The 15,819-nt window shown below is 41.2% G+C and overlaps 2 protein-coding genes across 4 annotated transcripts; one reads left to right on the top strand and one right to left on the bottom strand.

Annotated features, from left to right (window-relative positions):
• The first annotated feature begins 257 nt into the window (after positions 1–257).
• LOC135528243 (dnaJ homolog subfamily C member 11) lies at positions 258–9,304 on the top strand. Of its 3 annotated transcripts, none has more exons than XM_064957188.1 (16): positions 258–351; positions 2,169–2,298; positions 2,457–2,530; positions 2,676–2,777; positions 2,869–2,997; positions 3,118–3,240; positions 3,466–3,539; positions 3,644–3,833; positions 3,949–4,034; positions 4,601–4,717; positions 6,104–6,259; positions 7,101–7,170; positions 7,319–7,376; positions 7,489–7,631; positions 7,900–8,029; positions 8,148–9,304. In XM_064957188.1, the coding sequence occupies exons 1-16, from the start codon at positions 280–282 to the stop codon at positions 8,171–8,173; spliced, it is 1,680 nt and encodes a 559-aa protein (XP_064813260.1). In that variant the 5' UTR covers positions 258–279; the 3' UTR covers positions 8,174–9,304. The 3 variants fall into 3 exon arrangements, with proteins under 3 accessions (XP_064813260.1, XP_064813263.1, XP_064813261.1); XM_064957191.1 differs by having other exon boundaries at positions 337–425; XM_064957189.1 differs by lacking the exon at positions 258–351 and adding an exon at positions 1,484–1,735.
• On the bottom strand, positions 9,091–15,509 carry thap3 (THAP domain containing, apoptosis associated protein 3). The gene is made up of 5 exons (XM_064955981.1): positions 15,093–15,509; positions 14,788–14,983; positions 14,405–14,579; positions 12,242–12,417; positions 9,091–9,572 (listed from the first exon to the last, which is right to left on the bottom strand). Exons 1-5 carry the CDS (start codon positions 15,161–15,163, stop codon positions 9,297–9,299), a joined length of 894 nt encoding a protein of 297 aa, XP_064812053.1. The 5' UTR covers positions 15,164–15,509; the 3' UTR covers positions 9,091–9,296.
• Between the last annotated feature and the right edge of the window lie 310 nt (positions 15,510–15,819).

Below are 15,819 nucleotides of genomic sequence, written 5' to 3'. Positions count from 1 at the left end.
CTAATGGTTGTTGTTGTTGCAATTTTTAACTGAACATCTTCTTAGGCACTCTTTTGTGCTATAATAAGAAAAAATAACGTCCATTTGAGATAAATTATTGATCAAATAGATTTATATAGCCTAATTTACACAAAAATATTTCTGGTGCGCCGTGCGCTGGTTTTTGACGCTGTCAATATGTTGGTAGGCATGCTTGATAAAGACATCCAGTCCACAAGGTGGCAACAGTGGTGAGGTTTGACAGATACAGACCGGAAGGGGGAATGAAAGGTTGTTAACATGGCGCCGGCCTTGGAAGACGGTGAATTTGACAACGATGATTACTATTCGTTACTTAATGTCAGAAGAGAGGTACGGCATGTTTGGATGCTGTTCGGATGTGTTTGTGTGGATATTTTGAGAAGTGATTTCATAGTCGGTTTGATGTAAGTTTTCTGGAACAAATACATGTATGCGGCGTACCGTTTTGCTAGCTAGCCAGATAGCTATCTAAGTCAGTTGACCCCCGTTTAGTGTTGGGCGCGTTCGAGAGGATCCCTTTTGTCAAGTTGGTGACCATCGTTGCTCACCCCTTTCAAAGTGTTGCATTATGGGGATAATATTGTCTGGGGTTTGTTTACATGTCGGCTGCATGAACTTGACAAAAAACGTGATCAAAGGTCATTTAAGTTTTTATTGCAGTCGACTGAACGTTTCTGGTTTTGTTCCCAAACTTCATCCTGCAGCCATCTTCTTTGTTGGGAGGCCCTATTGTCAATCAGTAACAACATTGATATTAGAGGCTCTCTCCCACCAATGTATTTTACAATGTATACACTTATGTTTGTGTGTGATATGGAGGATGTTTATTTCAACATTTATAAAGAAACTTTTAAAAACAATGCCAACACTGCCATGTTGCACTGAGCCTTGCTGTTGGAAAACAACACTAGTGTCCGACTTTCGGCTGTCTTACAGTCGGTTGCTTTAGCCTTAACACTCGAACAAGCCCATTGATTTCAGACTTGGATAAAATGTGGCTAACCAAATGTACGTTAGCTGATACTATTTATACAATTGTTTAACAACATCACTCGTATCTAACATTAGCTGCATACCAATAAATGTGTAACTAACGTTACTAGCTCGTCAAAGTAAAGTTAGTTGGCACAAGTTAGGCAGCTAGCCAACCAAACATTGAGTGATTGGTGACAAGGACATTATCCCTGACTTTTGTCCATGCCATCGTAGAATAGATGGCGGGTATGGTCTGTTTTTCTCTTATAAATTATTTGAGTCGTCTATGCAGATATTGTCCGTGATGATCGAGAGCATCAAGTGTAAACCAATGACTGTATATGAATGGACAATGCCACTGATCACGTGACACCATTCATTCCTATGTGAAGACTCAATAGCGCATTGAGACATAGCATGCGTAGTTAGAGCTACTCCAGGAAGTAACATTGCAGGCTAGCTCGGTGCTGCCCCCTCTCATTGAGCAACTCAAGTTGAAGGTCAACCGGGGTACTGCAGACTGCCATTAGCAACTAAACTTGTTTGCGATTTTAAAATGATCGGTTCAAGGATATCTGGTGTATTAGAATCAATTATTAGTACCATGCTTGTCTTCGAATGTTGTATTTACGTAAAGATTGCCATTTGTTCATTTACTATAATGGGGGACCCTGTTTTCTACAAACACTGCCTGCAGTATCGCGGTCAGCCTTGAATTTCCGTGGCTTCAATGAAAGAGGTCAGTCGTTCTCCCCTTGGGTAACGGGTGTAAAATGGCAAGCAAGTTAGCAGTGCACGCTATTAGCGTTTCATTCGGCGATGTCATTCCCTCTGAGACTTTGAAGTAGTTATCTCCCTTGCTCTGCGAGTGCTGCGGCTTTTGTGGAGCGATAGGTAACGAAGTTTCCTGGGTGATACGTCGTGTTCAAAGGGGTCCCTGGTTCGAGCCCAGGTTAGGGCAAGGAGGGGGCGGGAGCAAGACTGTTACACATGCAAGTGCACTAGCTGCTTGGCTTGATAGTCAGGCCTCAAGTGCAACATGTAATGTTAGGTCGTCACTTCAAAACCCTTTGTTGTAAAGATGTATTTGTTTACTTGGAATCATATTAACTAGCTAGTACTTTCTCATAAGTAAGTTGAAGTTCTCATGTTTTCTTCTGTTCATTTATTAGGCATCACAGGAGGAACTGAAGGGGTCATACAGGCGACTGTGCATGCTCTACCACCCAGACAAGCACAGAGACCCTGAATTGAAAAGGCAGGCGGAACAGCTCTTTAACCTAGTGCATCAAGCTTATGAAGGTAAGAAGAATCTGAGACTGTGACTTCATGCCATGTTTCAATCATGGCTTCGCTCCGTTTCAGCTGAACATTTAGGTGAACTTGCTCGTTGTTGTCTTTGGATTCTATGTATCTGAACCTTTCATTGGAACTGATCAGTTGCATGTTTCTCCCTGTAGTCCTTAGTGACCCACAGTCACGAGCTATCTATGACATCTATGGCAAGAGAGGACTGGATGTTGAAGGATGGGAGGTAAGTACAGGATTTTCTTTTGGGCTTGCCTTTATAATATATATACATAGGCTACTGTGGCAGGAAGTACTACATATGTTCATTGTCAAGCTAATGAGTGTCGCTGATCATCAGGCAGAAATGGCTCATGTCTTACTGATTCTAGGTGGTGGAGAGAAAAAGATCACCAGTAGAGATCCGAGAGGAGTTTGAGCGTCTGCAGAGAGAGAGGGAGGAGAGACGGCTACAGCAGAGGACCAATCCCAAGGTCTAATGTTTATTTGTGTGCTGTATTAGTGACTATAGGACTGAAACCCTGCTGTTGCATGATCGTTTATTGATGCGACTGTCTCATTCAGGGGATGATCAGTGTGGGTGTAGATGCCACAGACCTCTTTGATCGCTATGAGGAGGATTACGAGGATGTGCCTGGAGGGGGCTTCCCACATGTTGAGATCAACAAGATGCACATATCACAATCCATAGAGGTAATAGAAAAGCTCGAAATGGGTTTGAAAAGTTCTTAAAATATGTGTATGGGTAGAAGTTTGGCTAACGGACCACCACATTGGAAAACTAGGTTTCATGTTATTTGTTACCTATTGCAGGCCCCCCTCACCACCTCAGACACAGCTGTTCTCTCTGGCTCCCTCTCAACCCACAATGGAAACGGAGGAGGAAACATTAACGTGGCACTGCGGAGAGTCACCTCTGCTAAGGGCTGGGGGGAGGTCAGGAACCATTCAATCATTTACAGTTTCTACCTATATATACACATGCACATATAGACACACACACACACACACACACACACTGCATACTAGTGCTTTCAAATGCTCACACACCTAAAAAAACATGCAAACAAACAATTATCACATTTGTGTTCTATTTTACTCTTGAGTAGCACAATGTGAAAGTTCTATTTTAGACTGAGAGGTTATTTGTTTATCCACCAGGTGGAGTTTGGGGCAGGAGACACACACGGGCCCCTCTTAGGTATGAAGATATTCCGCAACCTCACAGCTCGCTGGTAAGTCAAGATTCCAGAACATTAGAAATCTGTAAAGCAGCATCCCATTGTGTTTGGGCTACAGTTGAGTCAGAAAAGATGTAGAATGACTTGTTTTTCTCCAGCTTTGTGACTGCTCAGTGTGGACTCCATTTCTCGTCCCGGGGCGTGCGGCCTGGTTGCACCACGATGCTGGCTCGGCACCTGGACAAGAACACCATGGGCTACCTGCAGTGGCGCTGGGGCACCCAGTCCTCCATGAACACCAGCATCGTCAGGGACACGAAGACAAGCCACTTCACCTTGGCCATGCAGGTCAGCACAGCATAATATAATTAAATAGTGCAATTGTAGTATAAGAAGGGACTGCTGTCTGTTGCGGATGTATTCTCTATTTCCTGTCCTAACCGTATTTGTTGGCCCTCTGCAGCTTGGGATCCCTCACTCCTTCATGATGATGAGCTACCAGTACAAGTTCCAGGACGATGACCAGACCAAAGTCAAGGGCTCAATCAAGTATGTCCACTTTTATAATAAGATTTGAACATTTGGGCCTCCCGAGTGGTGTAGTGGTCTGAGGCGTCCCTACAGACCCGGGTTCAATCCAAGGCTGTGTCACAACCACCCGGGTGTCCCATAGGGTGGCGCACAATTGGCCCAGCGTTGTTAGGGGTGGGTTTACTTATCCCATCCCGCTCTAGCGACTCCTTGTTGCAGGCCCGGTGCCTGCAGGCTGACTTCGGTCATCAGTTGAACGATGTTTGGTGCAGCTGGCTACCGGGTTAAGCGGCGGGTGTTAAGAAGCGCGGTTTGGCGGGTCATGTTTCGGAGGATTCATGACTCGACCTTCGCCTCTCCCGAGCCTGTTGGGGAGTTGCAGCAATGAGGCAAGATCGTAATTGGATATCACGAAATTGGGGAGAAAAAGGGGGTAAAATATAAAAAAATCCAGATTTGAACATTTGTTTGTTTTGATAAATGGAGGCCATTGAACCTTAGAACTGAAACCTTTATCATAAATCATCAGGTCAGTTCATGGACAATATAGGAATACTTGCTGACTGTCTGTCATTGTCTTGTAGAGCTGGCTTTTTTGGGACGGTGGTGGAGTATGGTGCAGAGAGAAAGATCAGCCGGCACAGTGTCTTGGGGGCGACTGTCAGTGTAGGAGTACCTCAGGGCGTCTCCCTCAAGATAAAGTAAGTATGGCTCAGTTCTTCTGAACCAAACAACCTCAGTACAGTAGTTGTTGGCATAAGGCATTCATTATTCTTGAGTAGTGGCATTTTTTTTAAATGTATTTTGTACATCTTCTAAATCAACTAATATGGTGACTTAATGACTTTTATTATATTTGACCGTTATCATAACATTGTGCCATCAGTAGGAGTAGTAACACCAATGACACATTTTAGGTCATTAAGGATTTTCTTTAATGGCGGCCACAGATTCTCAAAGCTAAGGTCATTAACGCTTTTCAAAAGTGTGAAGTGATATGATTTATCATTTTTGCTCACAATTTAATTTCCCTTCATTTAAATTGAGTAAAACCAATGACATGATGTATTTACACACCAAATTATCAGTGGAATCCTATATTTTGACATACTAAAAAGGTGTGATTAGCTAATAATTTTCTTTCTTTCAACTATACCCCTCCCCGATTAGTTTGCCACTGGAGGGAATGCTCAAGGTCGTTGTATATCTTTGTAATGAGGGATTTTTAAGGCGATAGCAACAATGACAAGACTTAGGGACACATATTATAGTAAAAAAAAAAAAAAACTTTTAGTTATGTCTATACAATATATGAAATACTTTTGTTTACTTTCTAGCATTCAAAATAATAGATATCTCCAAAACATGTCACTACTTGGCAATTCCAGGTTAACAGTCCGTCATCATTCTGTTACCAAACTTTGCATCTGCTCAGTTCTTGAAGTAAATGTTTTTTGTAAAATGTTCAGTGGAAATTGTTAAAAGTAGTCCATGGTTTGCTACTTAAAGGTAGTCAGTCTTAAAGGTGATAAACAGTAAGTGTGCCTGCTCTGGTCTTGGCACGTGCACTTTAGCAACAGCTCAGATACATTGTGATTATGTATCAGAGTGAGATTTTTATTTGTCGTTTGGCAGCCAAGCACCGATCATCATGTCACCAGCATACAAAAAAAACCTCCATATTTATTGGAAAGGAGCATCGAGCTCATGACCGTTCACCACCCTGTGAAGTTCGTGACTTAATTCATCTGTAGCCTAATAAATTGTGTATTGTTTTAAAAGTCATGGGAGGACCACACAATATCATAGCGTGACTGCAAGTTTACTGCGACGTGATGGTCATTCTATCAACAGATTCTATCAACAGAAAACATTTTCACTGCCATTTGTTTCACATGATTTATTTCACCAACAAAAATGTTATTCACACCTGTCTTATATATTTTGTTCTGTCGCCATTTGGACAGATTACTGGCATCAGGCCTGTCATGAGTTTATTTTACATTTTTTAATACCACAGATACTTTACTCACGTAAAAATGGTTCGATGGAAACTTCGTTATTGGTGATGCATCTTATTTGTACAGGCTGAACCGAGCCAGCCAGACATATTTCTTCCCCATCCATCTGACTGACCAGCTCCTGCCCAGTGCAGTGTTCTACGCCACGGTTGGACCACTCGTCTTCTACCTCGCTATTCAGAGACTCGTCATCAGGCCCTACGTGCGTGCCCAGAAGGAACAGTAAGACTGCCCACTTATCTACACTTCATGTTAGTCTGTCACTATTTCAACTGCTCATTGTGTGATGGCCTTACAGCTTCGTAGCTTGGCTTTACTAATAGAAGAAGTCATAGTAAACTAATTGTGTGTGCGCAACACAATCTTGGGAAGCCCTCCTAATTAGGTTGATAGTTGCCATAGCACCCAAGTAGCAGCCTAGACACAGAGCTCCTGTAAATATGTACATATTTAGTTATTTTAACGTGCTTTTTTCCCTCATTGTGGATTTGTTTTTATTGCTTATATCTGGTGGTTTCGAGACACTGATTTCCAGATTTTTGGCTTGGCCAGTTAGCTAGCTGGCTAGTGTTGTTTAAAAAAAACAAATGCATTTGGACTCAGTACCAGCTTTTTTTATTTCACCTGGCTGCCGGTTCCTGATCTTTTGAGAGCATCATGTGAGGAGTCGTTTTAAGCGTGATAATAATGGGAGACAGAAGAATCCAGCAGTGCTGAGGCAGAGGGCTCGTAGTGAGGACGACTGGATACTATTCTGAACTGTGTTGTGAGCTTTCTAGTGCAAAGTGGGTGCTTCACAGAGCAGAAGACGTCCAGTGCCTATATGACTAAGGCTGGTTCCCAGATTTGCCCTCACCAAGACTCCATTTCTATAATCTACCATCCTCTGACCAGTTCTTTCCTCTCAAACCATGAGCTGACCCTCTCCATCTGCAGAGGATGCAGCCTTCATATCGCATTGTTTGTTTTTTACGAAGCGCTTTGAGATTTCTATTATGAAAAACGCTGTCGAAGTTCAATAAATGTATTATTAATTCATCCATTATGCCTCTCCACTGTCTAGGGACCTGGAGAAGCACCGGGAGAGTTCAGCCTCGGACATTGCTAGGAAAAGGCAGGAGGCAGAGTCTGCTGTGAGTTCACTATGTCTCCTCATAGAAATACATAATGTATATCGGCATCAAGCAAGCACACATTCCTTACAATATGATGAGATGCTCTATTGGTCTCTTGTGTGTGAATTTTAGCAGCTTGATCTGACATCTCGATTTCCTTCTGAAGGTTTTGCTAATGCAGGAATCTGTGCGCAGGATCATTGAAACTGAGGAATCTAAAATGGGTAAACGGGCTTCTGTCAGCACCAGAAGTGATCAGTATAACAACACGTTACAGAAGCTATAAAATGAGTTGAGTGACTCAACATGCTGACTGGATAATGTTTCCTGGATCAGGTCTCATCATCCTCAACGCCTGGTACGGCAAGTTTGTGACGGACAACAGTCAGAAGCATGAGAGGGCAAAGGTCATCGATGTGACTGTTCCGCTGCAGTGCCTGGTGAAGGACTCCAAACTCATCCTCACAGAGGCCACAAAGGTATACAGCCATAGTTACTAGACTAACTATCATAACTTAGTTTCCCGGAGTTCCCTTTCCTTTGGCATTACTGAATGCAAAATATCAGTATTAGAGTCATTTTGGTCCATTCAAATTTTTCAGAGTATGATACATGGTACTGATATTGTTAATCCCATTTTTTGGGTTACAGAAACACACCATAAAACGATAAACTGCCTTAGGTGTAATAAGTAGGGTTGACAGGTCTGTGACGATGACTGATGTTGTTATTGTGTTGTCCACCCAGTCAGGACTACCTGGGTTCTATGACCCCTGTGTGGGGGAGGAGAAGAGTCTGAAGGTACTGTATCAATTCCGGGGAGTGATGCATCAAGTCCTCTCTCCTGAAGGGGAAGCACTCAGGATACCAAAACAATGTAGGTGGCCTTACCAATGTGTCTGCTCAACTACATGAGTTCCATTTCTTAAAACACAAACTATATTTCTGTTCAACAGTATTCAATTGCTGTTTTTTTTTCTCTTTCCCTCATGTAGCTCACAGGATTGATGCCGACACATAGGAACCTCTTTTCTGGACCGAATGGGACATTACACAACGTTAAACTGATAGTTTGACAATGGATGGACAGACTTGTATTATAGAGACACCAATTTACCCCTTGTGTCCTAAAAAAAGTGCTGCATATCCCCTCTTTATGTTGTCCATAGGAGGAGAAATGGCAGAAACTTACTCAACAGGGGGTTGCCCTATTGAATGAAATTCAGTCTAAAGTCACTTAAAATGGGATGGTCGTAATCTCAAAGTTCTCCCTTTTCAGGTATGGCTCGTAATGGATGAGTCAGTACTGTATGGACACTGCAGTGCCTATGTGACCCTCTTGAATGTATTAATGCACTTCTATATATTTGCCATATTATTAAAATCTCTTCCAAGCTGCAATAGCCCATTTTGGAAATTGAGCTGGAAACAATATTTTTTCACACAATTGTTTTGTACAACAAACTATTAGTCAAAAGATTAACCCAAAGTTGATTGGAAGTGTACCCCACCTTCTGTATGGTTTGAACTGTCAGATCAATGTATCTACTGACATGATTGCCCAATAAGGCTATGTCATCTGGGTGTTCCTGTGCCTGACAGGTCAGTGAACTGTACTTAAAGTACAGAAAAAAAACAGGCATGAGATGTAGGCCTATATTCAGTTATGTAACTTGGGTGGTTTATTGACATGTACATCTAATGCATTTACACTTTAGTTCTAGGGAATGTATTAGAAAACGTATGTGTTCATGTAATTGCATTTTTGAAATATATATATATATATATATATATATATATTAAAAACATTCAGGTCATGTTTGTAAAGGCCTACATGCGCAAATGTCAATGGAATATTTTTCAACTTCATTTGTGTCTTAATCCTTGATTGATTTTAATTCAGGAATAAAAACTCAGTCCAGGAAGGTCCCTTTAAACTCGTGGGAAAAGTATACTATATTATCCAAAGAATGGTTTTGTAGATGTCAGCAAGATGGATAGGGCTGCAAAGCTTTCCAAAATAAATATTTTGCACTCCTTGACCAAGAGGAAATTGGAAAAGGTCTATGTTTTCAGAAGAGGATCAGCAAATGAATTTAACTCCTTGTGTTCCAATACAAAATAGCTTTCCAATAAAACCAATGTCAATCAATGGGTCTGCTGATATCATTCACAGCTGTCCTCTGTACACTTGGCCATATAGATACTTTACCAGCAGCCCTGGACAGATTCGTCCAGCTGCGTAGACTTGACAACTCGCCGCGTGCTGCCTTCAATTTGAACCTCATCTTGTTGATCAGCTGGCTCTTCATTTGTAACCTTCTGTTGAGCCATTTGTTGGTATCCAAGGCTTTGAATAGCTGGGCCTTTACTGCACATGGGTCGGACAGCGAGTAACTGTGATCGGAGATGACGACATGCTAAATAAAGAAAATCAGTTATGACTGATAAAGAATCATTTCAGGTGTTTAGATTCAATGTGATACTGCAGAAATGTCTGTAACAACCCTATGGCTCAGTCTCAAACCAACAATGTTGCACAAGACTCACATAGAAGTTGAGTATTAGAAGACTGACTGGGTAGGGTAAAGACTAGCTAAGAATGCTCAACTTCAAGATATACATAATATCACATCTCAATGGAGTTGAGTGGCAATTAGTTTTGGCCAATGATGTGTATTAACCCTGGATTGCTGATGCTTGGCCATTGGGTGGCTTTGAATCCACCGGTCAGTCAAATTGGCACTCCCCAGTATGAACTGTCCTCCATAGGAATTACTGGAATTTCAATTAAATGTTACAAGTATTGTTTTGTTGTAGTGGGGACAGTAACATTAGTACTATAAAAAAATACTTGAAGGAATTTAAATATTTTTATGTTAAGCTAACAATATCATTTAAAAGTATGTGTTAAGGTGTCTGTTATAGAATAAATGTGTCAAAACAAATGTAGACATTAACAAATACATTTCTATTGATGGGTTTGCTAACAACTTCACTAAAACGATGTGTGCGCTTCCATGGGGCAGAAGTCGGTGTGTTGTGATTCTGCATGGCCAAGTTGGGAGCAAGAATGACAAATCTTGTTCTTGATACCATGTCTTGTTTTGAGGTGTTGACTGATTTCATGTTAATGCTAATATGGCTCAAATTCTCTATCTACACTGAACGAAAATATAAAATGCAATATGTAAAGGGTTGGTCCCATGAGCTAAAATAAAAGATCCCATAAACGATGCATTAGCACAAAATGTTTATTTTTCTACATCCTTGCTCGTGAGCATTTCTCCTTTGCCAAGATAATCCATCCACCTGACAAGTGTGGCATATCAAGAAGCTGATTAAACAAGATCATTACACAGGTGCACCTTGTGCTGGGGGACAATAAAAGGCCACAGATGTCTCATACTGAGGGAATGTTTCCAGAGAATGTAATGCTTATTTCTCTACCATAAGCAGCCCCTGTTTTAGAGAATTTAGCAGTACAGTGCATTCGGAAACTATTCAGACCCCTTGACTTTTTCCACATTACAGCCTGATAAAATGTATACAATTTTTTTTAAATGGCCTCATTAATCTACACAAAATACCCCATAATGACAAAGCAAAAAGAGGTTTTTAGACATTTTTGCAAATGTATAAAACAGATACCTTATTTACATAAGCATTCAGACCCTTTGCTATGAGACTCGAAATTGAGCTCAGGTGCATCCTGTTTCCATTGATCATCCTTGAGACGTTTCTACAACTTGATTGGAATCCACCTGTGGCAAATTCAATTGATTAGACATGATTTGGAAAGGCAAACACCTGTCTATATGTGGTCCCATAGTTTGACTGTGCATGTCCTAGCAAAAACCAAGCCATGAGGTTGAAGGAATTGTCCATAGAGCTCAAACTGAGCAATTGGGGGAGTAGGGCCTTGGTCAGGGAGGTGACCAAGGACCTGATAGTCACTCTGACAGAGCTACAGAGTTCCTCTGTGGAGATGGGAGAAGCTTTCAGAAAGACAAGCATCTCTGTAGCACTCCACTAATCAGGCGGAGTGCTACAGAGTAAAAGGCACATGACAGCCTGCTTGGTTTGCCAAAAGGCACCTAAAGGACTCCGACCATGAGAAACAAGATTCTCTGTTCTGATTAAACCAAGATTGAACTCTTTGGCCTGAATGCCAAGCGTCACGTCTAGAGGAAACCTGTCACCACCCCTACGGTGAAGCATGGTGGTGGCAGCATCATTCTGTGGGGATGTTTTTCAGGGACTGGGAGACTAGTCAGGATCGAAGGAAAGATGAATGGAGCAGAGTACAGAGAGATCCTTGATGAAAATCTGCTCCAGAGCGCTCAGGAACTCAGACTGGGGAGAAGGTTCACCTTCCAACAGGACAACGCAGCAGTGGCTTCGGGACAAGTCTCGATCGAACATCTCTGGAGTGACCTGAAAATAGCTGTGCAGCAAAGCTCCCCATCCAACCTGACAGAGCTTGAGGATCTGCAGAGAAGAATGGGAGAAACTCCCCAAATACAGGTGTGCCAAGCTTGTAGCATCATACCCAAGAGGACTCAAGGCTGTAATCGCTGCCAAAGGTGCTTCAACAAAGTATTGAGTAAAGGGTCTGAATACTTATGCAAATGTGACATTTCATATATATTTTTTATTTTATACATTTGCAAAAAAAATATACCTGTTTTTGCTTTGTCATTATGGGGTATTGTGTATAGATTGATAGGAAAAAACAAATTCATTAATTTTAGAATAAGGCAATAACGTAATAAAATGTGGAAAAAGTCAGGGGGTCTGAATAGTTCCTGAATGCACTGTATATCTAACCGGCCTCACAACTGCAGTCCACGTGCAACCACACAAGCCCAGGACCTCCACATCTGGCTTCTTCACCTGCGGGATCAGCTGAGACCAGACACCTGGACAGCTGATGAAACTGGATTTGGACAAGCACAACCAAATAATGTCTGCACAAACTGTCAGAAACCTTCTCAGGGAAGCTCATCTGCATGCTCGTCGTCCTCACGAAGGTCTTGACCTGATTGCAGTTCGGCATAGTAACCAACTTCCGTGGACAAATGCTCACCTTCGATGGCCACTGGCACGCTGGAGAAGCGTGCTCTTCATGGATGAATCCTGGCTTCAACTGTACTGAGCAGATGGCAGACAGCGTGTATGGCGTGGTGTGGGCGAGTGGTTTGCGGATGTCAACGTTGTCAACAGAGAGCCCCATGGTGGGGTTATAGTATGGGCAGGCATAAGCTATGGACAACAAACACAACTGCATTTTATCGATGGCAATTTGAATGCAGATACCATGACGAGATCCCGAGGCCCGTTGTCGTGCCGCCGCCATCACCTCATGTTTCACCATGATAATGCACTGCCTCATGTCGCCAAGATCTGTACACAATTCCTGGAAGCTGAAAATGTCCCAGCTCTTACATGCCCTGCATACTCACCAGACATGTCATTCATTAAGCATGTTTGGGATGCTCTGGATCGACGTATACGACAGCATGTTCATAAAAAGTGAGAGAAAACTCTACCAGGGCAAGGGTATCGATTCACATGGTGAGAGGAATCTACAATAAGTCTTTCCCAATGTTGACATTGCCTAGAAAATATTATTGAGTTTACCTATTACCAATGCATCAAGGTAGCGTTCCTTTTCAAAGCTGGCTCTTGTCAAAAACAGACTGAGATCAACGATGAGGCAGGAAAGATTGAACCCTTTTGAATCTTATGGCTCTTGAGAATTATGTACTCAGGGCACTTGATTTCAAGGACATAGTTGCAGATTTTGCTGCTTGGAAAATGAGGAAGAAATAATTTCAAGGTAAACCATGATTAAACTTTATGTATTAAATGAATGTACTGCATAAGACCTAATGCTCGTCTGCTGGAGATGGTCCAGACAGCTGGCAGAGGCCGCGCTATTGTTTTCTTTGCGAAGGCTGTGCGGATGATAACTCTCCACGGTCCTCCTGAATCAATAGTGGGACCATTCTGTGCAGCCTAGGACATACAACGGTTTGTTATATACTGTATGGTTTGTGAACTTTACCGGATAGACATTTCTCTCTGGTTTTAACCGTGATGATTATGAAACACAAACGGATAAATGTTATGCTTTACTGTGCTGTATTTTAGCCTAGGCCCGATTTGATTTGTTTATTTAGAGAAGACACATGCCTATAATCCCGTGCATAAAGTAAATTGAATTAAAATTGCCAAAATTAAATACCCTAACCCTGTCTATACATAAATACAATCATTGAAATTAGGCTACTAAAGCATGATTTGGCCACAGAGGATCATTAGCTTCTTTAAAATAAAAAAAGTGGATTGTTCTAAATCGCCTACAGTCCGAAGGAAAGGCAGTGTGCACAATAACAGGCAGATTATTGTTGAGTTTTGACTGTCACTGAAAAGTAGAAGCCCAGCCAGGCATATCGCAATATTTCAAAATACAATTGCGGGAAAACATAGTTTCGAAAACAAATGGTATTGCTGAAAAGAGAAGGCAATGAAAATACTAATGTATTTTAGGTATCAACATTCTCAACTTAATTGAACGAACAACAGTATAGCATATCTTATTGGCACCAGTGGAGAGCATCGGCAAATTCTTAACATTGCAAATTCATAACATATAATACGAATTGTAATTCCTAACATATGAAATGGGTGATGGACATCCACAAATGAATAAATACCATACGTAACATATCATACTAAATTGAGTGTCTCTGATTTAAGTACAGAATAATATGACCTGGTTGGTGTCTCCCTTTCTTGTAGGCCTATTATATGGACAACATTGCTTTTATAGATATGTTTGTCAGTGTCAGCAAAGTAGGCTACCCGTAATTTGTCGTATTAAAAAATGTGTAATCTCTGACTGTAGAATCACTTTGACAGACAATAACAACAAGCTTCACATGTGAAACATGTGTAGGCTATGTAATGATCTATCCTTGTAGGCTATGTAGCAATGTCACATAGATCATTTTCTCTCATTTTAGACAAAGTCTTTTCATTGTTAAAATAGGCCTAGGCTATATTTTTTTCTCTCAAATGAATAATCTTACAAGTAATTGAATACAATCATCCGTTTGGATATTCAAATAACAATGCCCATCCCTACTTGTTACTTAAATATCAATTATTTAACGCTTACTGTGTACTTGTGCTTGTCCTGACAGAGTTGTGAGTGGGAATTGGAATCTCTTCGCCACTCAACCCTATTGTATCGTGCGTTGAGAATTCTCAGCTAGGTAAAAGCTCACTTTCTTGTTGCCCTCTGCAGATTTGGATAGTAGTTTCTCTTCTGGGTCCAGGCCATTCTGTGTTTCCATCTTTTCTTGGGACACACTGACACACTTTGGAAGCATTTTGAGCCTTTTTCCTGACTTTCTTTTCTAGTAATAAAATAAAACCATTAGTTAATAGCCAATAATCAAATAAAATGTTATAAGCCAGTTAGAAAACTTTTTTTTCTGATGACAGGAGGCAAGTTCTCTTACATGCACACACAAAAAAAGTTAGGCTAATGCACATTCATTAGATACCTACAATGTTTGGAAAAGGTACGAATCCAATAGATGCTGATGAAATGAGTAGGCCTACCTTAGAATTTGGTGGTGGGAATGTAAAGAGAGTGGGTACAGCATTCCACAGCAGGTTTTTGCGGTTACCTAAACTGCTGAAACAATCAGTAGTAAAATGAAGTGAGCAGATGACCATATGTTTTTTGGGATAAAAGTCATCTCGGCATATGTTATCCAGCCATTGTCTAAATACAGTTGGTTTGCTGAAAGGAAATCTGTAGAAATGAGATATGGTATACAGTGAATTGAGGGAAATCAACACACAATCATGTAAAACATATATATGGTAATTGCATTGCGTTGTAATCAAACAATGTAACTAACCTGTGAAAAGTAATATCTGTATGTTTGCTGTACCTATTGGTACAGTTATATGCAGAACAACTTTTCGGCATGATATTGCCCTGAACTAAGATGGCGGTCGACGGTCGTCGCCCCTCAGTATATCAAAAGAGTCATCATACCAAATATATTATAATAATATAAATATAAATGAAGCGATTATCCTTGAAAACATGGTTCCGGAGTGGCTATGCGATATAAACTGTGGTCTGGTCTAATGTATATGAACAAGAAAAAATGAGGGAGTGGGATGTCTCGCTTCCTCTTCCGTCTCTGATCATATGTCGTTCTTCCCATCTCGTACCCCTTTTGACCATCTCTGTTTGGAGAATGTATTGATTAAATGAGTGTGTCTCCAAGACCAAAGATTAAAAATGTACGCCCAGCACAGTTAATAGCATATTGATTAAACATGATATTTCAGATTAGAGAGCGCAGAATCCAAAGCGCGCATCGATTACAATCATGTTGACGTTGCTCTGGAAAGCACCCATTTAACTAGAACCACCAGAACAGGTGACGCTATATTGTTGTGAACTTTGAGGCTTTTGCGCCAGAATGACTCAACAACCAACAGCTACATAGGCAACTCAATGTTGTGTTATTTTTCGTTTTGTCCTGTTCGTTCCTCGTAGTTTAAAAAGGAAGTGGTACTAATTGCGTGCTATCGTTTTACTTCCGTATTTCGTTTGACGTCTAACTCCCGTGT

Source organism: Oncorhynchus masou, chromosome 33 (genome assembly GCF_036934945.1).
Source record: "Oncorhynchus masou masou isolate Uvic2021 chromosome 33, UVic_Omas_1.1, whole genome shotgun sequence".
NCBI classification, from domain to species: Eukaryota; Metazoa; Chordata; class Actinopteri; order Salmoniformes; family Salmonidae; genus Oncorhynchus; species Oncorhynchus masou.
This window is presented reverse-complemented; position numbering and strand designations above follow the sequence as displayed.

What these genes read in the sequence shown, in the direction of transcription:
- LOC135528243 (XM_064957188.1), top strand. Translation starts at nt 280, where the DNA reads ATGGCGCCGGCCTTGGAAGACGGTGAATTTGACAACGATGATTACTAT. An exon ending in CTGCTAAGGGCTGGGGGGAG is followed by an intron (nt 3,241 to 3,465) that starts GTCAGGAACCAT and finishes TTTATCCACCAG; the next exon opens with GTGGAGTTTGGGGCAGGAGA. An exon ending in GGCGTCTCCCTCAAGATAAA is followed by an intron (nt 4,718 to 6,103) that starts GTAAGTATGGCT and finishes TTATTTGTACAG; the next exon opens with GCTGAACCGAGCCAGCCAGA.
- thap3 (XM_064955981.1), bottom strand. Translation starts at nt 15,163, where the DNA reads ATGCCGAAAAGTTGTTCTGCATATAACTGTACCAATAGGTACAGCAAA. An exon ending in ACAGATATTACTTTTCACAG is followed by an intron (nt 14,984 to 15,092) that starts GTTAGTTACATT and finishes TCATTTCTACAG; the next exon opens with ATTTCCTTTCAGCAAACCAA. An exon ending in TCCCACCACCAAATTCTAAG is followed by an intron (nt 14,580 to 14,787) that starts GTAGGCCTACTC and finishes TTTTATTACTAG; the next exon opens with AAAAGAAAGTCAGGAAAAAG.